Source organism: Hemitrygon akajei, chromosome 24, assembly GCF_048418815.1.
Source record: "Hemitrygon akajei chromosome 24, sHemAka1.3, whole genome shotgun sequence".
Lineage (NCBI taxonomy): Eukaryota > Metazoa > Chordata > Chondrichthyes > Myliobatiformes > Dasyatidae > Hemitrygon > Hemitrygon akajei.
Genome location: NC_133147.1, coordinates 8,402,528 through 8,426,930, shown reverse-complemented (window position 1 = coordinate 8,426,930; position 24,403 = coordinate 8,402,528). Strand labels below are relative to the sequence as shown.

Here is a 24,403-nt window from a genome sequence, read left to right as displayed (position 1 = left end):
CCCCATTGGTGAATGAAAGAAATGAAGCTGTACCCCATTGGTGAATGGAAGATATGAAGCTGTGCCCCCTTGGTGAATGAAAGAAATGAAGCTGTACCCCATTGGTGAAGGGAAGAAATGATGCTGTACCCCATTGGTGAATGGAAGAAATGATGCTATGCCCCATTGGTGAAGGGAAGAAATGAACTCATGCCCCAAATGAACTCAAGAACTGCCCTTTTCTCGTAGATGCAGAAAGGCTTGTCTATCTGAAAATGCTGAATTGTCGAAGTGTAGAGGAGTGAGTTAGTACCGCACAGAATCAGGCCCTTCGACCCACAATGTTGCGCCGCACCTATTAAATTAGTAAACACACGGACAACTAAACTAATCCCCTCTGCTTACATAATGCCCATATTGTTCCATTTTCCTCACATTCCTGTGCCTGTCAAAGAGATGCTTTGAAGTCCCTAATGTATCTGCTTCTACCACCACCTCAGACAGTGCATTTCAGGCACACACCACTCGGTGTATTAAAAAAAACTTGGCCCTCACATCTCCTTTGAAATTAGCCCCTAGCACCTTAAATGCACGCCCTTTGGTATTAGATATTTCAGCCACGGGAAAAGGATGTCTGTCTACTCTATTTATGCCTTTCAAGCTCAAGTTCAATTGTCATTCAAACATACATGAACAGAGTCAAACAAAGCAGCGTTACCCTGGGACCAAGGTGAGAAACACAGTACCGACTGTCACACACAGCAAAAAGCACGTATAGCCTATATAAGACAGCAAGCACTTACATCAGTAAAATCCAGTCATGTAAAATATATATAGTCCAAGTCCCTGAGTCTAGGAATGTCGCAGAAATCTATAGTCAAGCGCAATATGGTTTGTCTTCAGCCTAGTGAACATAGGGGTGGGGCGGGGAACACCGACTCCAGCTCATAATCGTATAACCCTCAATCAGATCTTCCCTCAGCCTTGCCTCCAGAGGAAACAACCCGAGTTTGTCTGACCTCTCTAATGTTATAGCAGATGCCCTCTTACCAAGGCAGCATCCTGGTAAATCTCTTTCTGCACCCTACAAAGCCTCGACGTCAGATCCATTGGTTGACTGGTATCACAGCAAGAGCCTTGCACTCGTCAGTCAGACCAAGAGTTGATTGTGAACCTCAGGAAAGGGAACATGCAAAAGATCTGATTGAGGTGTCATTGGTGGAAAGAATGAGCAGCTTTAATTTCCTGGCTGTCAACATCTCCAGGGACCTATCCTGGGCCCAACACATCAACACAGTCACAAGGAAGCCATGTCAGCAGCTCTACAAACAAGGAGTTTGACAAAATATGGAATGTCACCGAAGATGGATGGTGGAGAGCATTCTGACTGGTTGCATCTCAAATGGTATTGTAGTTCCATCATGGACACAATACTCCCTGCCCTCAAAGACCTCTTCAACAGGCAGTATCTCAAGAAGGCGGCCATCATTAAAGACCCTCACTGCCTGGAACATGCCCTCTTGCCCATCGAGGAGGAGGTATAGGAGTCTGAAGTTACCCACTCAACTTTTTAGAAACAGCTTCTTCCCTTCTGCCATCAGATTTCTGAATGAACACTACCCCACTTCTTGCTCTCCCTTTATGCTAATTGATTTTTTCAGATATTTCTTACTGTAACTTAGTCATTTTTATGCATTACCCTGTACTGCTGCCACAAAACATCACATTTCGTGACATACAGTACCGTATTTGTCAATATGGAGTGGAGAGCGAGTTTGTAAATCTGGTGGGACCAAAGGATATTGGGAATGGTGAGGGTGGATCGCCGTGGGAGGGGTGTGGGACAGGGGGCAGAGAAGGAGCGCTGGGGCACGGGGTGGGTGGTGTGGGTGCAGACACACCCAGCCCGGACGCACCAGGCAAAGTAATTTCATTCCTAGCAATTGGTTTATTGATCATTACAGAATGTCTCTCTGGTGCTTCCCTCTCCCTTTTCCCAACCATGATTCCCCTCTCACTGCCCCCTTCCCGCTCTCAGACCACAATAGAGACCCATATCAGAATCTGGTTTGTCATTGTTCACATATGTCATGACATCTGTTTTTTTGTGGCAGCAGTACAGTGCAATACATAAAATTATTACAGTACTGTACAAAAGTCTTAGGCACCCAAGCTATATATATGTGCCTGAGGTTTTTGCACAGTACTGTATGAAAGTAATAATAAACCTGACTTTGACTCTGAACTCTTTTATCTTCCCTCTGGCAATTTGGTACTTAAGCATGAGGCAACTGTCCGGTTTCCACTCCCTGACTGAACTGCAGGTTGAGGCATGAATCCAGTTACAGTCTGCCAACGGGGGTGTAACTCACTGATTTCACACAGACATCTATGGTCACTTCTAAGTTGGAATAATCAGAACTCTTAACATTTCTTTCCTCCAAGAGGACCACAACTTTGCCATGGGGTTTGGAGGTTTGTGTGTCTCAGTGAGTCAGAGAGTTGTGTTGGCTGGAGTCGGGGCTTTTATGCTTGGGTTCTTGGTAGGGTCATCCATGCCGAGGCCAGACGAAGAATGGTTCAGGGATTCAGCTCAGAATTAATAACCTGACTGGTAAAAGAAAACTGTTATGGAAACAGCATTGAAGAATCCTTCTACACCTGTACGCGACGATATTCCTGAGTCTCCACATGACTGACAGTAGGAGCTTTGTGGCTGCCCTAAACACCAGCATAATGGTCTGTAGGTGACTATGGCTCTTCACAAATCTGGCCTGACGGTAAGACCTTAAACAGTATAACAATAATTCTACATTTCTGTAAAATCCAAAAACGTGCTTATTAAGAACATAGAACATAACACAGGAGCAGGTCCTTCAAAGTTCAAAGTAACTTTATTATCTAAGTACATATATGTCACCATATACAACCCTGAGATTCATTTTCCCGTGGGCATACTCAATAAATCTACAGAATAATAAGTATTACAGAATCAATGAAAGACTGCCCAACTTCGACGACCAACCAGAACACCAAAGACAACAAGCTGTGCAAATACAAAAAGAAAGAACAATAATAATAAATAATTAAGCAATGAATACCGAGAACATGAGATGAAGAGTCCTTGGAAGGGAGTCCATTGGTTGTGGGAACATGTCAATTAGTTTGGCCTACAATTTTGTGCCAAACTAATTAAATTAGTAATCAAATGGCTGACTAATATGAATACACAATGTGCATATCCTTCCCTTGACCTCACACCCATGGGTGTATCAAAGAGTTTCTTAAATGCCCCTAATGTATCTGACTCTACCACCACCCATGGCAGTGATTTCCACGTAACTGTAACACCCCTTGTCAAACAAAACTACCTCTGACACCCCCTCTATACTTTCATCCAATCACCTTAAAATTATGCCCTTTTCCATTAGCCACTTTTGCCCCAGGAGAAAAGTCGCTGGCTGCCCACTTGATCTGTGACTCCCATCATCTTGTACACCACTTGACATCTTCACGTCTATTCTTATTGAGGGGTTTGCCTCCTGTAAGTTCTCCACATCCCAGCATCTGCACTATCTTATGTTCTAAGCATTATTTTCTGCCTCTGCTTTTGGTTGGATTTGACACATACTCATTACAGGAGACCATAAGACATAGGAGCAGAATTAGGCCATTTGGCCCATCAAGTCTGCTCTGCCATTTTATTAAGGCTGATCCATTTTCTCTCTCAGCCCCAAACTCCTACCTTCTCCCCATATCACTTCATGCCTGATCGATCAAGAACCTATTAATTCCGCCTTAAATGCACCCAGGCACAGGGCCTCCACAGCCACCTGTGGCAATGGATTCCAGATTCCTCAGCCTCTGGCTAAAGAAATTTCTCCTCATCTCTGTTCTAAATAGAGTCCCTATATTTTCAGGCTGTGTTATCTGGTCCTAGACCCCACCCCCCACCATAGGAACCATCTTCTTCACATCCACTCTATCCAAGGCCTCTCAACATTGAATTGGTTTCAATGAGATTCCCCCCTCATTCTTATAAATTCCAGTCAGTACAGGCCCAGAACCATCTTCATACAACAAGCTTTTCAACCCCGGAATCATTTTCATTAACCTCCTCTGAACCCTCTCCAATTTCAGCACATCCTTTCTTAGATAAGGGGCCCAGAACTGCTCCAAGTGAGGCCTCACGGATGCTTTATAAAGCCTCAACACTACATCCTTGCATTTAATATTCTACTCTCTAAATGAATGATAACATTGCATTTGCCTTCCTCATCAACTCAACCTGCAAATTAACCTTTGGGGCACATGGATGTAGGAAGAATGCAGTCCTACCCGACAACGTCAAGACTCATTCCAACAATAATTATTGCCATTGTGTTTAAGTTACTGATGAAGTTTGTTTTTTTATAAAAACCATATCCCTCTGAATCTTTAGGACGGTTGAGTGCTCCCAGAGAGTGGCAGGTCATAAAAGTAACTGCTGGTGAGATATTTACCTTATTTGGACATGACAGGTTGTCTGGTTTTATTATTGTCAAATGTAGCAAGATAAAGCAAGATAAAGACATCTGCATGTAGCCTACACAGATAATTTCATCGCATCATTTATTGAGGTTGTAAAGCAATAAAAGGATACAGAAAAGAGTCGTATAAGAGTTCAGCACAGAGACATGCCCTTCAACCCCTCTAGTCCATGTCAAAACCATTTAAGCTGCCTACTCCTATCGACCTGCACTGCAACCTCAGCCCTCCATACCCCTCCCATCCATGCACCTTTCCAAACTTCTCTTAAACGCTGAAATCGAGCTTGCAAGCACCACTTGCGCTGGCAGCTCATGACCCTCGGAGTGAAGAAGTTTACCCTCGTTCACCTTAAACTGATTGCCTTCACCCTTAGCCCATGACCAGAGGTTGTAGTCCCACCCAACCTTAGAGGAAAAAGACTGCTTCCGTTACCCCTATCTATACCCTTCAAAATTTTGTATACCTCTGTGAAATGTCCCCTCAATCTTCTACGCTCCAAGGAATAAAATTTAACAGTTTTAGAGAAAATGCAATGCAAGCAGACAATAAAGTGCAAGGCAGATTCTAAGGTCAAAAGTCAGAATCAGAATCAGGTTTAATATCACTGGTATATCTCGAGAAATTTGTTAACTCTGTGGCAGCAGTACAATGCAATACATGATAATATAGAAAAAAATAAATGTTCTCCACAGTACATCTGTACTTTGTACTAGGGGGACTTCTCAAGTTTCTTATAATAGCAGGTGCAAAGGGACTTGGGAGACCTCATGCAAGACTCCCAGAAGAATTATTTAAAGTTTGAGTCTGTGGTAAAGAAGGCAAATGCAATGTCATTTCCTTCATGGGCAATAGAATATAAAAGCAAGGAGGTAATGTTGAGACCTTTATAAGACACTAGTCAGGCTGCACTTGGAGTATTGTCAACAATTTTGGGCCCCTTATCTCAGAAATGATGTGTCCTCATTGGAAAGAGTCCAGTGGAGTTCTTTGAGGATGATTCCAGGAATGAAGGTGTCAACATACGAGGAGTGTTTGGCAGTGTTGGGCCTTTACTCAGTGGAATTTAGAAGAATGCAGGGGATCTCATTGAAACCTACTGAATGTTGAATGTGGAGAGAATGTTTCCTATGGTGGGGGTATCCAAAACTAGAGGGTGCAGTCTCAAAATTGAGGAGTGACCTTTTAGAACGGAGGTAAGGAGGAATTTTTTAGTCCGAGAACAGTAGATGTGGTGGAGGCCAAGTCTGCGGGTGTATTTAAAGCGAAAATTGATAGTTTCCTGATTGGTCAGGGCATCAAGGGACATGGTCAGAAGACAGAGTGGGATCTGGGATCAGTCATGATGGAATGGTGCAGTAGACTCAATGGGCTTAATGGCCTAATTCTGCTTCTTTGTCATATGGTCTTTTAGATAGAAGATGTCCTTGAACTTGGTGGTATAGTGTTTCAGACTTCTGTATTTTCGGCCCTAAACCCTTTATAAATAGGATTTAATTTCTCTACTCATAACCATATGGTTCCTTAAGTTTTATATATACTGTGTGTATATTTATTTGGTTCCTTAAGGTTGCTAAAGCCTGGGGTTGGGTGGGGGGGGGAGTAATGGGGATAAAATCCTACTATCTATTAAATGCTCCAAATGGCATGTGACTCAAATAGCCTCCGACAACCAGGTCCAGCTCCTGGGCTTCACGTGTGTCTTAGTGACTAAGCCTGGTGGAGCCATTTCTATTGACAGGAGGAAGGGCAAAGGTGGGTCACCAGCACCTTTAATCCAGTTAGCTAGGCCGGTGAGGCTCGTAAGCCATGGTTGGGAGCTCATCTAGGAGAAGGAAAGCTCTGATCTCAGACCTTGGCTGAATTGCGGCTAGACCTGCTAATGGGGAAAGCTTTGGGACTCATCCCGGAGGGGAAAATCCGGAGCAGGTGTCCCCAAGGTAGTCCTACATTGAGTTCAATGCTGACTGGCATCTCCTGATGTCCAACTATATCGGTCCCTGCCATTCCTTTGGATTCATCTGATGTGTGGAGAGGGGCAGCCTGCTACATGGGCAAAGGCTTCCACTGCCCTGACTTGCGTATCTAGTCAGCTGAGGCAGAGCATCCATGGTCGACCCCGGCCAATGGAGGCCTATGTTAGCCCATGACTTGCCTCTTATAGCAATGGCCTTCAGTATCACAGTGATGTTGCACACTAGTTAATTTCATTGTTGATCAATATACAAGTACTATGTTCAGCATTACGCAACAATCTCTGGGAATACCAACTTGCTTCATTTATCCCAGATTTGACATTATGATGGGTATTCGGCACCGTATCAGAAATATTGAGAAGCACGGGAGCAGTTTACAGGGAAAGTCACTCTAGCCCCATGGAGGTGATGAATTTGACATTGTATCCCAAAGAAGTCTTTAAATCTTTGGCTAGAATCAACTCCTGCCTCAATAAGGAGCTATATTAGGCCTACAGCAGATGTGATCTCACTGGCTCTCCACGTGGCCTTTGGTCACCTGGACAATACAAATCCCTACATCAGGACTCCGTTTATTTACTATAGCTTACTGTTTAATGCCATAATTCTCACAGTCCTGATCAATTAAGTTACAGAACCTGGGCCTCTGTACCTCCCTCTGCAACTGGATTCGTGACTTCCTAACTGGAATAATATCTCCACCTCACTGACAGTCAGCTCTGGCACTCTACAGGGATGTGTGCCTCGCCCACTGCTCTACTTTCGCTATACCCATGACTAGGCACAGCTCAACTGCCATCTATAAATTTGCTGATGACACAACCATTGGCAGAATCTCAGATGGTGACGAAAGGGCATTCAGGAGCAAGATATACCAGCTAGTTGAGTGGTGTTGTAGCAACAACCTTGCACAAAATCTCAGTAAGACCAAAGATCTAATTGTGGACTTCAGAAAGGGTAGGACAAGGGAACACAAACCAATCGTCATAGACAGATCAGAAATGGAGAGAGTGAGCAATTTCAAGTTCCTGTTGTTAATATCTGAGGACCTAACTGGTCCCAACATATCAATACTCTCTAAGGAAGGCAACACAGAGGTTATATTTCATTAGGAGGTTAAAAGGGATAGGGTGTATCACCTAAGGCACTCCAAATTTCTAGATATTTACTATGGAGAGCATTCTGACGGGCTGCATCACCATCTAGTATAGGCAGGGGGTGGGGGGTTGTGGGGCGGAGTTACTGCATTTGAGCTGCACAGAATCAGAACATTATCTCTATCATTTGTACCGGCCTCTGTAGTATCAAAGATATTTTCGAGAGGCAGTGTCTCAAAAAGGTGGAATCCATCACTGAAGACACCCATCACCTAGGTTATGCCCTCTTCTCATGGGTATCATCAGGGAGGAGGTATAGGAGCCTGAAGACCCCTCTTCCCATGGGTATCATCGGGGAGGAGGTATAGGAGCCTGAAGACCCCTCTTCTCATTACAACCATCAGGGAGGAGGTACAGGAGCCTGAAGACCCCTTTTCTCATGGGTATCATCAGGGAGGAGGTACAGGAGCCTGAAGACCCCTCTTCTCATGGGTATCATCGGGGAGGAGGTATAGGAGCCTGAAGACCCCTCTTCTCATTACAACCATCAGGGAGGAGGTACAGGAGCCTGAAGACCCCTCTTCTCATTACTACCATCAGGGAGGAGGGACAGGAGCCTGAAGACCCTCTTCTCATGGGTATCATCAGGGAGGAGGTACAGGAGCCTGAAGACCCCTCTTCTCATGGGTATCATCGGGGAGGAGGTATAGGAGCCTGAAGACCCCTCTTCTCATTACAACCATCAGGGAGGAGGTACAGGAGCCTGAAGACCCCTCTTCTCATGGGTATCATCAGGGAGGAGGTACAGGAGCCTGAAGACCCCTCTCCTCATTACTATCATCAGGGAGGAGGTACAGGAGCCTGAAGGCCCCTCTTCTCATTACTACCATCAGGGAGGAGGTATAGGAGCCTGAAGACCCCTCTTCTCATTACAACCATCAGGGAGGAGGTACAGGAGCCTGAAGACCCCTCTTCTCATTACTACCATCAGGGAGGAGGTACAGGACCCTGAAGACCCCTCTCCTCATGGGTGCCATCAGGGAGGAGGTATAGGAGCCTGAAGACCCCTCTCCTCATTACTATCATCAGGGAGGAGGTACAGGAGCCTGAAGACCCCTCTTCTCATTACTACCATCATGGAGGAGGTATAGGAGCCTGAAGACCCCTCTTCTCATTACAACCATCAGGGAGGAGGTACAGGAGCCTGAAGACCCCTCTTCTGATTACTACCATCAGGGAGGAGGTACAGGACCCTGAAGACCCCTCTCCTCGTGGGTGCCATCAGGGAGGAGGTACAGGAGCCTGAAGACCCCTCTTCTCATTACTACCATCAAGGAGGAGGTACAGGAGCCTGAAGACCCCTCTTCTCATTACTACCATCAGGGAGGAGGTACAGGAGCCTGAAGACCCCTCTTCTCATTACTACCATCAGGGAGGAGGTACAGGAGCCTGAAGGCCCTCTTCTCATTACTACCATCAGGGAGGAGGTACAGGAGCCTGAAGACACACATGCATTAATCCAGGATCAGTTTCTTCCCCTCTGCCATCCAATTTCTGAATGGACATCAAGCCCATGAACACTACCTCCCTACTTTTTAATTTCTGTTTTTGCACTATCTATTTAATTTAACTATTAAATATATATACTTCCTGTAATTCACAGTTTTTTCTATATTATTATGTATTGCATTGTACTGCCTTTTCAGACTTAACGGATTTCACAAGATATGTGAATGATATTAAACCTGATTCTGAAATACAGGATTGGCTTTAATAATGTCCTAGCATGATCCATCTGAAGCTTCAGTAACCAACTGGAGAAGGTATTCAGTCTCAGAAATTGACAGGATGTGTCTGTGTTCTAATTTTCTGTGAAACTGGATGTAGCTGTCAAAGCCACATCCTGTATTACATGTTCACATAGTGCACAATACAACTGACTCCATAAACACATCCAGAGCCAATGCTTTGTGTATCAGGCCAAGACTCCATACAAGACACAAGTATGATTTGAAAGAAGCCAAGTATACTGCATCTCCATCATTTCACGAAGTCTCCCTTTCCTAACTGAAGCATTATATACAAAGAAAATTATATTTTCTGTAAGTGTGGTTTGCCAATCTAAATATCTGTCAACTTACAAGACAAGAGTGTTGAATGAAGTAAAGGTCACAGGATGAAGGAAGAGGGTTGCTTGCATGTGTTGCTACACATTTGGTAATTTATACAGATGTATATTGTTACTGTGCATTTAACATCCAGTCGCTCTCTGTTCTTCTCTTAGTCCTTCACAGGTGTTCCCAACTTTCTTTTTCTGCCATGGATCCTTACTATTAACCAAGGGTTCATGAACCTGAAAGGTTCCCACCATGATGTGTGTTGTGGCCGATAGCCTAAGGCATATATGTCAAACTCAAGGCCCGCGGTTATCTTTGGCCCGTGAGATAATATCTAATTACTATTAAAGCTGGCCCCAGTAATCGAAGCGCCTATGGCGTATGATATGGCTAATGCTGAGTTTATTCAGGTACCAGGTTTACGACACTATGAAACGAAACACCACGACAAATACAAGCATCTGGACAAGAAACAGAAGCTCCAGAAGGTAGGAGAGTTGAAAAGAAGTCTGGCGTCACAGCAGGCTATGTTCACAAAAGCCAAAACACAAAGTGAGGCTGCTGTAAAGGCTAGTTTTATTGTGGCAGCAGAGATGGCTAAACCAGCCCGGCCCTTTACCGAGGGAGAGTTTCTGAAGAGCTGCATGATGAAGGTGTGTGACGTCGTGTGTCCAGACAAAAAGCAGATGTAAGCCTGAGTAGAAATACGGTTGCTGATCGCGTTTGTGAAATAGCCACTGATTTAAGAACACAGTTGATTGAAAGAAGCAAAGACTTTATTGCATACTCGCTTGCTGTGGATGAAAGTGCTGATATGACGGACACTGCACAGCTGGCTATCTTCATCCGAGGAGTGGACTCCAATTTGCTACAGAGGAAATATTGAACATTAGTAGGTTAGGGTTAGGTCTACATTTGTGTTTGCTAATGCTTGATTTCAAACGGTTTATTAACGGAAAAGGTATGGCTCCCAAAACAATCTTAGCCGAAATAGCATCGTTTCTTTCTCGTTGCCTACTTTCTTGTAATCTACGACTGTAAGCTAATACCAATCATAAAAAGAATGCTTGCTAGGCAATCTGCTTCACAAAAAACGAAATTCGTAAAGTGAAGCAATTTTAGATATAGCAGAGACTGAGACACATGAGAGCAGGCTGAAAAAATGAAGGCAACGAAAGCTGTGGGAGCACGACTGATCCGGCCCACATGAAGCTGCATTTTTCTCAATCCGGCCCGTGGCCTAAAATGAGTTTGACACCCCTGGCCTAAGGAATAGTTCACAACTAAATCTAAACCATACAATTCTTGTCTTGAGCATTTCCCTGGAGAAGGGGTTCCCAACCTGGTGCCCAGAGATCCCTTTGTTAATGATAGGCGTCCATGACATAAAAAAGTTGGGAACCCCTACCCTGGAGCATAGATAAGATTGAAAGAGTGCAGAGAAAACTTACAAGTATGTTGCCAGGACTTGAATTATAGGAAAAAGGTTGAATAGGTTAGGACTTTGTTCTCTGGAGTGTAAGAGAATGAGGGGAGATTTGATAGAGGTGTACAAAATTATGAAGGGTATACTATAGACAAGGTAAATGCAATTCTTTTTCCACCGAGGTTGGGTGAAACTAGAAGTCATGGGCTAAAGGTGAAAGGTGAAATGTTTAAGGGAAACCTAAGAGCAAATTTCTTCACTCAGAAGGTGGTGAACCATCAGGCTCTTGAACCAAAGAGGATAACTTCACTCAACTTCATGTGCCCTATCACTGAAATGATCCCGCAACCTATGAACTCACTTTCAAGGACTCTTCATCTTATGTTCCCAATATTTATTTCTTATTTTTTCTTCTTCTTATTATTATTATTACTTCTTTTTGTGTTTGCACAGTTTGCTATCTTTTGGTCGAATGCCCTAGTTGGGCTGCCTTTCATTGATTAGTGAATATTAATGGTTACGGTTATTATTCTATAGACTTGCTGAGTATGCCCACAAGAAAATGAATCTCAGGGTTGTATATGGTGACATATTTGTACTTTGATAATAAATTAACTTTGAACTTTGAGAGTGTGGAACAAGCTGCCAGCAGAAGTGGTGGATGTGTGTTCAATATCACCATTTAAGAGAAGTTTTGACAGGTACACAACTGGATGGGACTCAGAGAGCTATGGCCCCCAGTGAAGGTTGATGGGACTAGGCAGATTAATAGTTCAGCACAGACTAGATGGACCGAAGGGCCTGTTTCTGTGCTATAGTGTTCTATAACTCACCTTCTCTTGTATCAAGAATCAGGGCGTGACTTGCCAAATATTTCAGTACTTTGAGCCATTCACACTTCCGCTTTATCTATAATTATATAGACAAACAATTTGTGATTTTACTCTCTGCACATTGGGCATTGGTCTCTTTTTTTCATCTGGTTCTTTTGGGTTTCTTCTTTTGTGGCAGCCTGTAAGCAGATGAATCATAAAGTTGTATAATCTATAAATACTTTAATATTAAATCTCTTTTGAATTTTGAACTTTCTCTGCAGAAACTTAAATGAAGAGCTGGTTGTCTCAAAATCTGTGCTTTGTTGCTCTAGATAGTTATCAGTCTGAAGGACAAAGAAGTTTGCATAAATTATGGATAGGAACTGCACAGGAAAGCAATATATACAGCATCTCTTCCACAAGATTATTCAGATTTAGATTCATATTTATTTATTTATTCACTTCCTTATAGAAACATAGAAATCTACAGCACGTTACAGGCCCTTCGGCCCACAATGTTGTGCCGACCATGTAACCTTTTCTAGGAACTGCCTAGAATTACCCTACTGCATAGCTCCCTATTTTTCTAAGTTCCATGTACCTATCTAAGGGTCTCTTAAAAGACCAAAGTAATTCAAAAAAACAAGATGATTGAAACTGTGCTCAAAGACATAAAAAAAGTTTAAAGATAAGGAAAGTACTCTTCGAGGGATGCCTACCCTGAAAGAGACTAAATCTTCTCTTCAACGAGAGTTCATTGTAATTGGGCAGTCTGGGCTCATTGGGCTGGAAGGGCCTGTTATTGTGCTATATCTAGACTGGTCAGAAAAACAATGTCATTTTAGATAATAATCCTTCTTTTAATTAATTAATGATAGATTAGAGTTTACAGATTTACTTTACTAGTCAGGTATGCATTGAAATACTGAAACATACAGTGAAAGGCATGGTTTTCATCAAATTAAATCAGCTAGGGTGAGCTGGCAGCAGCCCACAAACGTAACCACACTTCCAGTGCCTACATAGCGTACCCACAACTTACTAACACTATCTTGTATATCTTTGGAATGTGGGAAGAAGCCAACGTGAAAGAACATACAAATTCTTTACAAGCCGTGGCGGGAATTGAACCATGATCGTTAGTTGCTGGCACTGGAAACTGTTACACCAACTTGATCACAAAACCATCAATTCTATCAACCAGATCATTAACATATAACATGAAAAGTAGTGGGCCCAACACCAACCTCACCAGAACACCACTAGACACCGGCAGCCAACCAGAGAGACTTCTCTTTATTCCTACTCTTGTCTCTTAAGACCATAAGGCATAGGAGCAGAGTTAAGCCATTTGGCCCATTGAGTCTGCTCTGCCATTCAATCATGGCTGATCCTTTTTCCTCTCCTCCTCATCCCCAGTTCCCGGCCTCCTCCCCGTAACCTTTGATGCCATGTCCAATCAAGAACTTATCAATCTCTGCCTTAAATACACCCAACGACCTGGCCTCCACAGCTGCATCTGACAACAAATCCACAAATTCAGCCAATCTTCTGTCCGTGCTAGTATCTTTCCTGTAGTACCATAGGCTATTTTCTTGTTAAGCAGCCTCAGGTGTGGCATCTTGTCAAAGGCTGTGACGTAGGGATGCAGCGATCAGAGAGTCATAGAAAAGTGCAGCACAGAAACAGGCCCTTCAGCCCATCTAATCAATGTCAAACCAGTTAAACTGCCTACTTCCATCGACCTGCTTTGGAACCATAGCCCTCCTTCTCATTCATGTACCAATCCGAACTTCAATTGAACATTGAAATCGAGCTCCCATACATCACTTGTACTGGCAGCTTATTCCACACTCTCACCACCCTCTGAGTGAAAAAGTTTCCCCTCATGTTCGTTTTAAACATTTCACCCTTAACCCATGACCTCTAGTTGTAGTCTCACCCAAACTCAGTGGAATAGCAAGCCTGCTTGCATTTACCCTATCTATAATTTTGTATACCCCTATCAAATCACCCCTTAATCTTCTATGTTCTAAGGAATAACCTATTCAATCTTTCCTTATAATTCAGGTCCTCCAGTCCCAGCAAAATCCTTGTAAATTTTCTCTGTACTCTCAACCTTAATTACGTCTTTTCTGTAAGTAGGTGACCTAAACTGCACACTGTACTCCAAACTATGTCTCACCATCTTACACAACTTAAACATTACATCAGGAATGGTAAAAGAGGGCACGTGTCATTTCATCAGGGACGCACAGGAGACTAGCAGGCACACCACCTACCCCTCAAGCACCTCCTTCCCCACCAACATCAGAGACCATGGTTTCCACACTAGCTTCACGAACCATCTGAGGATCCACAGGTTGCCGTGGAAACAAGTCATCCTTGATCTCGAGGGACTAGCCAGGATATATACAAATGCAGTCCTAACCTGTGGCCGGTGGTGGGGATAAGCTCCCACTACCCACTAAATGCCTATGGCGTAGATCTCAAATAGCCTCTGACAACCCAGTCCAGCTCCTGGCCTTCATGAGTGGGTTAGCTACAGAGCCCAGCGAAAGTATGCCTTATTTCAGGAGAAAGGTGAAAGGCAGGTTACTGGCACCTTAAAACCAGTTGCTTTGGGTGGATGGGGTTCATCAACCTTGGTTGGCAACTCATCTAGGAGAAGGAAAACTCTAATTTCAAACCTCTGCTGACTTGCGGCTATATCCGCTCATGGGGAAGGCTTCAGAACTAAACCCCGAGGGAAAAATCCGGAACAGGATTCCCTAAGGCAATCCTACATTGAGTTCAACGTTGACTGGCAACTCCTGTGATGCTGCTGATATTAAGTTTTATCAGTCTCTGCTGTTCCTTTGGATTCAACACATGCATGGAGAAGGGGAGCTTGCTACATGGGCAGCAGCTTGCTCTCCACATTGTACTGCCCTCGTGTTTCCTCTGAAAGGGCCACAACCTTGCCAGGGTTTGGAGGCTTGCACACTTCAATGACCCAAAGAGTAATGTTGACTGGAGTCAGGGCTTTATCTTTTGGCTCTGGGTTGGGTCACCCATGTCAAACAGGTCAAAGGGTAGAGGCCAGATTAAGAGTGGTCCACCGATCCTCCAGGTTTGGTGGTTCAGCTCAGGGCTAACAACCCTGACTGGTAGAACGAAACTGTTACGGAAACAGGAATGAAGCTTCCTTCTACATCTGATTGTGACGGTATTCCTGAGTCTCCACCCGGGACTTGCATGACTGACAGTAGTGAAAACCGAGAAGAAGCTACTGACGTTATGAAGGAAGCCCTGAACACCACCAGAGATGGAGGACCTTCATTACTGCCCTGTGCATTCCAGGAACCCACCACTCTCTGTGTAGAAAACTTCCCCTCATATCTCCTTTGAAATTACCCCTCTCACCTTAAATGCATGCCCTCTGGTATTAGACATTTCAACCCTGGGAAACAGGTACTGTCTGTCTATCTATGTCTCTCATAGTCGTGTAAACTTTTAGTAGATCTCCCTCAAGTTTTTCCAATCTCTCATTCAAGGTCTTGCCCTCTAATCAAGGCACTATCCTAGTAAACCTCTTCTGTACCCTTTCCAATGCCTCAGCATCCTTCCTATAATGGGGCAACCAGAACTGTACACAATACTCCAGATGTGGCCTAACTGGAGTCTTATAAAGCTCCGACATAACTTCCTGATTTTTGAACTCAGTGCCTTGACTAATAAATGTGTTGCCTAGAAACAGGAGCACCTCCTCAGCACAAGGTGTGTTCTTGTAGAAGGAAGTTTTCGCTTTAATTATAACTCTGTCCCCACCTTTCTGAATCACGCTTGCCATTGCTAAGTAACCTTTGTCCAGATAAGTTCATGAATGTAATTAAATAAGGCAAAGGAACGTAGGATCCTGCAAACACACCTCCTGTCCCTTAACCAGGAAATCTGGCTGATCACGTATGCGCATATCCCTTAGAGGAGCATTCTTTCACAGGGAAACCGTATGTGGCTTGATATAAACGGGAATACCTTTACTAACGCTGAAGACTTGTTCCTTTCTCTGGCTACTAAAGCCAGGGGCTGCCTGACACGCAGACATGACCTTCAACCTGCAGTTTTAAAGGAAATTCTTGTCTGATATTAGCGAGAGTGAATGAATCTGCAGAATGTGGCTGTGCTGGATCCTGGTTCTAATCACTGCTTCTGTTGGTGAGTACTTCGGAACAGATCAGTTTTAATTTTCTTACTTAGTTTTAGATCTTTTTATTTAACTTTAACTTGTGCATTTTGTGCACGTTTTATTAATCTTTCGATAAATCGACAATGTGAAAAGATACAACTGAAAAAAATCAATTTAAAAGCCAAGGTTTACAAATTTATGCCAACAATTAGTTTCAAGGGCAGATCAACACGAGGGAACAGTCTTTCCATGAAAGAATATAACCATATAACAATTACAGCACAGAAACAGGCCATCTCGGCCCTTCTAGTCCGTGCCAGACGCTTACTCTCACCTAGTCCCACCGACCTGCACTCAGCCCATAACCCTCCATTCCTTTCCTGTCCATATACCTATCCAATTTTTTTTAAATGACAAAATCGAACCTGCCTCTACCACTTCTACTGGAAGCTCGTTCCACACAGCTACCACTCTCTGAGTAAAGAAGTTCCCCCTTGTGTTACCCCTAAACTTTTGCCCCTTAACTCTCAACTCATGTCCTCTTGTTTGAATCTCCCCTACTCTCAATGGGAAAAGTCTAACCACGTCAACTCTGTCTATCCCCTCATAATTTTAAATACCTCTGTTAAGTGCCCCCTCAACCTTCTATGCTCCAAAGAATAAAGACCTAACTTGTTCAACCTTTCTCTGTAACTTAGGTGCTGAAACCTAGGTAACATTCTAGTAAATCTCCTCTGTACTCTCTCCAATTTGTTGACATCTTTCCTATAATTCGGTAACCAGAACTGTACACAATACTCCAAATTTGGCCTCACCAATACCTTGTACAATTTTAACACTACAACATATTAACATTTTAATATATAGAGGGCTATGGGTATCCCTGGGTAATTTCTATAGTGAGGACATGTTTGGCACAGCTTTGTGGGCTGAAGAACCTGTATTGTGCTGTAGGCTTTCTATGTTTCTAATACATGTGGCGTCTGCTTATCATTCCTGTACAGAGCAGTGTATTGATATGGAATCAATTTATTAAATTGCTGTTGAAGTGAAGTACTGTGGAAGGATTTTGGGCCAAAATGTCGACTGTTTATTCTCCTCCATAGATACTGCCTGACCTGCTGAGTTCCTCCAGCATTTTGTGTGTGTTACTCAAAATTTTCAGCATCTTGAGAATCTCTTGTGTTGAAGAATATGTAAATCTTTGTTGCCGCTGTCATCAGTCGAAGTCTTGATGTAAATTTAGTTTTCAGTGAGGTCCTTGGTCTGCCTTATCTTCTATGTCTTCAATATTAATAATTACAAGAGTAAATCTTGGAATGATTGGTCTTTGGAAATCACCTCCACAGTCTAGAAGCTTGGATTTGAACCCCCTTGGATACAGAGTACTTCATGTTTCACATACAAATTCCCCTGCATGCCAGTGCAAGGCCTCCTCTACCGCCATGATGAGGCCACACTCAGGTTGGAGCAACCCTTATATTCCATCTGGGTCGTCCCCCACTCCTTCACCATTCCCTATTCCTGTTTCCCTCTCTCACCTCATCGCCTTACCTGTCCATCACCTCCCTCCAGTGCTCCTCCCCCTTCCCTTTCTTCCATGGTGTTCTAGCTTCTCCTGTCAGATTCCCCCTTCTCCAGCCCTGTATCTCTTTCACCAGTCAATTTCCCAGCTCTTTACTTCACCCCTCCCCCTCCCACTTTCACCTGTCATCTGCCACCTTGTATCTCTTCCTCCCTTCCCCCACCCTCTTACTCTGACTTTACCCCTTCCTTCCAGTCCTGGTGAAGGGTCTCGGACCAAAACGTCAACTGCTTACTCATCTCCATAGACACTGCCTGACCTGCCGAGTTCCTCCAACATTTTGCATGTGTTGCTCTGGATTTCCACCATCCACAGACCTTATCATGTTTGCGACCTTCCTTTCCTATCCTGCCTGGATTTAAACTTGCATCGGGGTCGATTGGAAATTGGTGGTGGGAGTGTGGGGAGTGGGTTGTAAGCGATGGGGTTGTGGTATGGTGTAGAACTAAGATGATACCTGAGATCTTTGCAACTTTGAAACGTGCATTCTGCTCAGAATTCACCACTGAGCTCGAGGGAGAATCAATCTGAAACCCTTCAATTTTCGATAATTGAAATCTGCAGAACTGTATGTAATTTAAACTGTTTTCCATTTTTAGGTTCCTTTGCTCTGACGGAGCTGCCCGGACCAATTCAAGTGGAGTTTAACTCCAGTAACTTCAAGCACGTGCTCCACTGGAAACCTGGAGGGCCTGAAAATTCCACGTACATTGTTGAGTACCAGATGTATGTCCTTTTCATAAACCTACTTTTAATAATAGGAGCATCCTAAGATGCCTCACCGAATGTTGCTGATAGGGAGCTGTAAAGGCAGCTGAAAAACCGTCCCTGGTTCAGTTCCTGCCGCCGTCTGTAAAGAGTTTATACGTTCTCTCTGTGACTGTGTGGGTTTCCTGTGGGTGCTCCGTTTTTCTCCCATATTCCAAACTAACCATGTGTGGGTTAATAAGTTAATTGGGCCCTTGAATCAGAAGGGCCTGTTACTGTGCTGTATTTAAAAAACAAGCACCTAAAAGGAGAGTGAGGTAGGGAGGACATTACTCAGCATAGAGCCTTGACTGCTGAAATAAAGACTGCTAATGGAGGGGCAAACTTTGGAGTTAGTCAGGAGATCAGAATTGGTGTGCGGACCACAGAGGATGGTTGTTTTGGAGGAGAAAGATCTGGCAAGAGGAAATGATGGTCAGGAGATCGGAATTGGTATGTAGACCTCAGAGAATGGTTGTTTTGGAAGGGGTTAAAGATCTGGCAAATGCAGTAATGGTCAGGAAATCAGAATTGGAGTGTAGACATCAGAGATAGTTGTGTTGAAGGAGGTTAAGTATCTGTCAATGATGGGTATGAACAACTTGAATTTTAAAATCAAGGGTTTTTTTATAAAAGTCTTGGATGAGGAAGTGGGAGGGTGGGTTAGTAAATTTGCAGCTGTCACAAAGGTTGGTGGTTTTGTGCTCTCTCTGAAAAACTCCGGGCTGCCCTTTCTGAAGGACCGGCAAAGCAGGTATCTCGAGGACGGTGAAGCACACTGGGCCACTCTGAAGACCACCATCCGTGATACGTAAAAACATCATTGGACACAAGACCAGGAAAATGACAATGAAATGGAAGAGCTAATCAACAGCGAAAGGAAAACTCTCGGTGCCTGGCAGAAGGACATCAACTGCAAGGCAAAATGAGAAGCCCACTCCAAAGCTAAGGCCGTCGTCCAGCGTAGAGTAAAGGAAGTGGTGGACTGAGAGGCTCCGGAAACACAGCACCTGCTGACCCTGGTGATATCAGGGTTTCTTTATTGCCACTAAGGCAGTGTATGGCCCAAACGACTGTGGCCTGAATTCTCTTCACTCCAAAGATGGACAAAGGCTGCTGAAGGACAATGATGCCATCAATTCTCGATGGAAGGAACACTTTCAGGAGCTACTTAATCGTAACAACAGCATCGACATTAAAGTCATCAACCCGCTCCGATAGTGAAGGAGGACGTGAGTAAGCCTCTACTATCAAAGAGGTGTAGGCAGTTTGCCTCCGGCTTTATGGAATTCCAGCAGAAATCCTCAAGGAAGGTGGCACAGAATTTTTACATCATCTGCTTATCAAGATCTGGGACCAGGAGAAGATTCCAGCCGAACTCAGGGACGCCCTGATTGTCACACTCTTCAAAAAGGGTGACAAAGCTGCATGTGGAAATTATAGAGGCATCACCCGCCCCCCCCCCCCCCCCCATAACAGGAAAGGTACTCGCTCAAATTTTATGTGACCAGCCTTCAGCTCTGGCGGAAGATCGCCTTCCTGAGATTCAGTGTGGCTTCTGTCCAGCCAGGGGAACATCCAGCATGATTTTTACAGTGCACCGATTGCAGAAGAAAGCCCAGGAACAAAATCTCCCACTTCATATGGCCTTCATAGACCTTACAAAAGCATTTGACCTTTGGCAGGTACTGTCCAGAATCAAGTGCCCGCAAAAATACCTCGAGATTCTGCAGCTCTTATGAGTGCAACAGCAGCTCTGAAACCTTTGAGGCTGAGGCCAGGGTCAAACAAGGGTGCATCATTGCTCCACTCTGTTTGCCATTTTCATTACAACCTGAAGACCTCCCACAAATGTCCAGATTCTCTACAGGACAAATGGGGAGTGGGGGGGGGGGGGTCTTAAACCTCAACAGATTCAAGGCAAAGAGCAAGGTGCCAACTACTTCCATCATGGAGCTCCAATATGCAGACTGTTCATTTCCCTCCATAGATGCTGCCCGACCTGCTGAGTTCCTCCGGTATTTTGTGTGTGTTGCTGAAGATTTCCGGAGCCTGAGGAATCACTTGTGTCAGCAGTGCTTAGTTCCAAGTCAGGCATCTTTCAACAGGAGATCGAGTCCTTCACGTCAGTCAACTATACGAAGTTCAAAATAAATTTATTATCAAAGCATATATATGTCACTGGACACAGTGCTAGGATTCGTTTTCTTGCAGACATACTCAATAAATCCAAAATAGAATACTGTAATAACCATAAAAGAATTAATGAAAGACCCCACCAACTTGGACGTTCAACTAGTGTGCAGAAGACAGAAAACTGTGCAAATACAAGAGAAAAAAAGAAATAATAATAAAAATAGATAAATAAGCATATACAACCCTGAGATTCATTTTCTAGTGGGCATACTCAGTGAATCTGTAATAGAGTAATAACCGTAACAAAATCAATGAAAGACCGCACTAACTTGAGCGTTCAACCAGTGTGCAAAAGACAACAAACTGCAAATACAACAAGAAAGAAATAATGTTAACAAATAAGTAAACAATAATTATTGAGAACATGAGATGAAGAGTCCTTGAAAGTGAGCGTACTGTTTGTGGGAACATGCCAACTACAGCACAAGTGAAGTTGAGTGAAAGAGCCTGACATGGCTGTTCAAAACAGGGTGCTCATGCCAACCGGCAGTGCTAGTAGTTGATGGTATTGTGCACGTACATACACACCCACAAATGTTTGCCACTGGTTGCTTTAAATTCAATTCCTCTAAGCTCTCAGCTTCTGAGTTTTGTTTAGATCTGTTTTAAGCAGTGAAATGGCTTCAGTCCCTCGATTGGCAGCTCTCCAGCACTTTCTGTTCACACATCCGTATTCAGAAGTAACCCAAAGCCATTATCCTAAAAGGAAGTATATCTCTTTGTCCTACGTTTCTTAAAGCTGTCATCTCATTTCCTCAAGTCAATCCAAATCCGGCTGCCGATTGTTTACTTATCAATGGAATTATTCAATAATTTCCCTGCAAAAGGTGTATTTATTTTTTTTCTTAATGGAGAGCATTACAGCAAAATGTCCCGTAGAGTCTGCGGAATACCAGCATTCAGTTTCATTTGTGAATTGACTGATGACTTTGTGTTGACCTTGCCTCAAAATCCAAACAGTTTTTATTGTATTCACTTCAAAGCGCTGAGTAAATAAATTGTTCATCAATTGAAACTAGATGTTGCCAGTAGATACCTTAGATACCTTTTCTTTTTCATATCAGACTCTGAACTAGCCTAGTCATTAATATGTTTGTCTAGATAGACACATATAACCATAAGATCATAAAATATAGGAGCAGTATTAGGCCATCTGCCCATTGAGTCTGTTTCGCCATTTCATCGTGGCTGATCAATTTCTCTCTCAGTCCCAGTTTCTCGCCTTCTCCCCATATCCCTTCATACCCTGACTAATCAAGAATCTATCAACCTTTGCTTTAAATAAACCTACTGATATGACTTCCACAGCCACCTGTGGCAATGAATTCCAGATTCACCACTCACTGGCTAAAGAAATTCCTCTCCATCTCCATTCTAAATGGATGTCCCTCTGTTCTGAGGCTCCGTCCTCTGGTCCTCAACTCCTTTACCAAAGGAAACATCCTCTGCACATGCACTCCATCGATGCCTTTCAAGGTTCAATAGGCTTCAATGAGGTCACCCCTCATTCTTCTGAATTCCAGTCAGTAGCGGCCCAGAGGCACCAAATGCTCCTCATATAAGTCTTTCAATCATTTTTGTGAACCTCCTTTGAAGCCTCGTCAATGTCAGCACATCCCTTCTTAGATAAAGGGCCCAAAACTGCTCACAATACTTCAAATGAGGCTTTGCCACTGCCTTATAAGGCTCAACAAAACGTAGAAACATAGAAAACCTACAGCACAATACAGGCCCTTTGGCCCACAAAGTTGTGCCAAACATGTCCCTACCTTAGAAATTCCTAGGCTTACCTATAGCCCTCTATTTTACTAAGCTCCATGTACCTATCCAAAAGTCTCTTAAAACACCCTATCGTATCCGCCTCCACCACCGTTGCCGGCAGCCCATTCCACGCACTCACCACTCTCTGAGTAAAAAACTTACCCCTGACATCCCCTCTGTACCTACTCCCCAGCACCTTAAACCTGTGTCCTCTTGTGACAACCATTTCTGCCCTGGGAAAATGCATCTGACTATCCACACGATCAACACCTCTCAAAATCTTATACACTTCTATCAGGTCACCTCTCATCCTCGGTCACTCCAAGGAGATAAGGCCGATTTCACTCAACCTGTTCTTATAAGGCATGCTCCCCAATCCAGGCAACATTCTTGTAAATCTTCTCTGCACCCTTTCAATGGCTTCCACATCCTTCCTGTAGTGAGATGACCAGAACTGAGTACAGTACTCCAAGTGGGGTCTGATCAGAGTCCTATATAGCTGCAACATTACCTCTCAGCTCCTAAATTCAATTCCATGATTGATGAAGGCCAATATACCATACGTCCTCTTAACCACAGAGTCAACCTGCGCAGCAGCTTTGAGCATCCTTGGACTCGGATCCCAAGATCCCTCTGATCCTCCACACTGCCATTAATACTATATTCTACCATCATATTTGGCCTACCAAAATGAACCACTTCACACTTATCTGGGTTGAATTCCATCTGCCACTTCTCAGTTTTGCATCCTATCAATGTCCCACTGTAACCTCTGACAGCCCTCCACACTATCCACAACACCACCAACCTTTGTGTCATCAGAAAACTTACTAACCTATCCTTCCACTTCCTCATCCAGGTCATTTATAAAAATCACGAAGAGTAAAGGTCCCAGAACAGATCCCTGAGGTACACCACTGGTGACTGACCTCCATGCAGAATATGACCCGTCTACAACCACACTTTCTCTTCTGTGGGCAAGCCAGTTCTGGATCCACAAAGCAATGTCCCCTTGGATCCCTTGCCTCCTTACTTTCTCAATAAGCCTTACATGGGGTATCTTATCAAATGCCTTTCTGAAATCCATATACACTACATCTGCTACTCTTCCTTCATCAATGTATTTAGTCACATCCTCAAAAAATTCACTCAGGCTCATAAGGCACGACCTGCCCTTGACAAAGCCATGCTGACTACTCCTAATCATATTATACCTCTCCAAATGTTCATAAATCCTGCCTCTCAGGATCTTCTCCATCAACTTACCAATCACTGAGGTAAGACTCACTAGTCTATAATTTCCTGGGCTATCTCTACTCCCTTTCTTGAATAAAGGAACAGTATCCACAAAACTCCAATCCTCTGGAACCTCTCCCATCCCCATTGATGATGCAAAGATCATTGCCAGAGGCTCAGCAATCTTCTCCCTTGCCTCCCACAGTAACCTGGGGTACATCTCATCTGGTCCTGGCAACTTATCCAACTTGATGCTTTCCAAAAGCTTCAGCACATCCGCTTTCTTAATATCTATATGCTCAAGCTTTTCAGTCTGCTGCAAGTCATCTCTACAATCACCAAGATCCTTTTCCATGCCTCTATCAAACCTCCTCTCAATATCTACGTTCCAAGGAATGAAGTCCTATCCTATTCAATCTTTCCTTGTAACTCAAGTCTTCCAGACCTGGCAACATCCTTGTAAATATTCTCTTTACTCTTTCAACCTTTTCTCTGTACACCTTTCCTGTAGCTAGTTGACCAAAATTGCACACAATACTCCAAATTAGGCCTCAACAATGACGGCGATCCCAAACTATCTCATCGTAAAATCCAAAATCTGAAAAGGTCTGAAATCCGAAATGCTTCTGGCCCAAGATCTCAGATAGGGGATGCTCAACCTGTACGTTGCAACTGAATGACTGGTGTAAGATAGGACAGGTGACGTGGTGTTAATGTGACAGGGAATTTGGCAATAATGGCTAAATTGTCCAGGTGCTAGTTGGCTGTTTGGC

At 43.7% G+C, this 24,403-nt stretch overlaps 1 protein-coding gene across 2 annotated transcripts in view; it reads left to right on the top strand.

Annotated features, from left to right (window-relative positions):
• Nucleotides 1-15,837: 15,837 nt before the first annotated feature.
• LOC140715849 (interleukin-22 receptor subunit alpha-2-like) overlaps nucleotides 15,838-24,403 on the top strand; it is a 28,195-nt gene continuing 19,629 nt past the window's right edge. Inside the window, exons 1-2 of one of the 2 annotated variants that reach the window (XM_073028294.1) lie at nucleotides 15,838-16,134; nucleotides 18,290-18,416. In XM_073028294.1, coding sequence (XP_072884395.1) covers nucleotides 16,092-16,134; nucleotides 18,290-18,416 — 170 coding nt within the window. In that variant the 5' untranslated portion in view covers nucleotides 15,838-16,091. The remainder of the gene's footprint in view (nucleotides 16,135-18,289; nucleotides 18,417-24,403) is intronic. The other variant, XM_073028292.1, reaches the window with a different exon arrangement.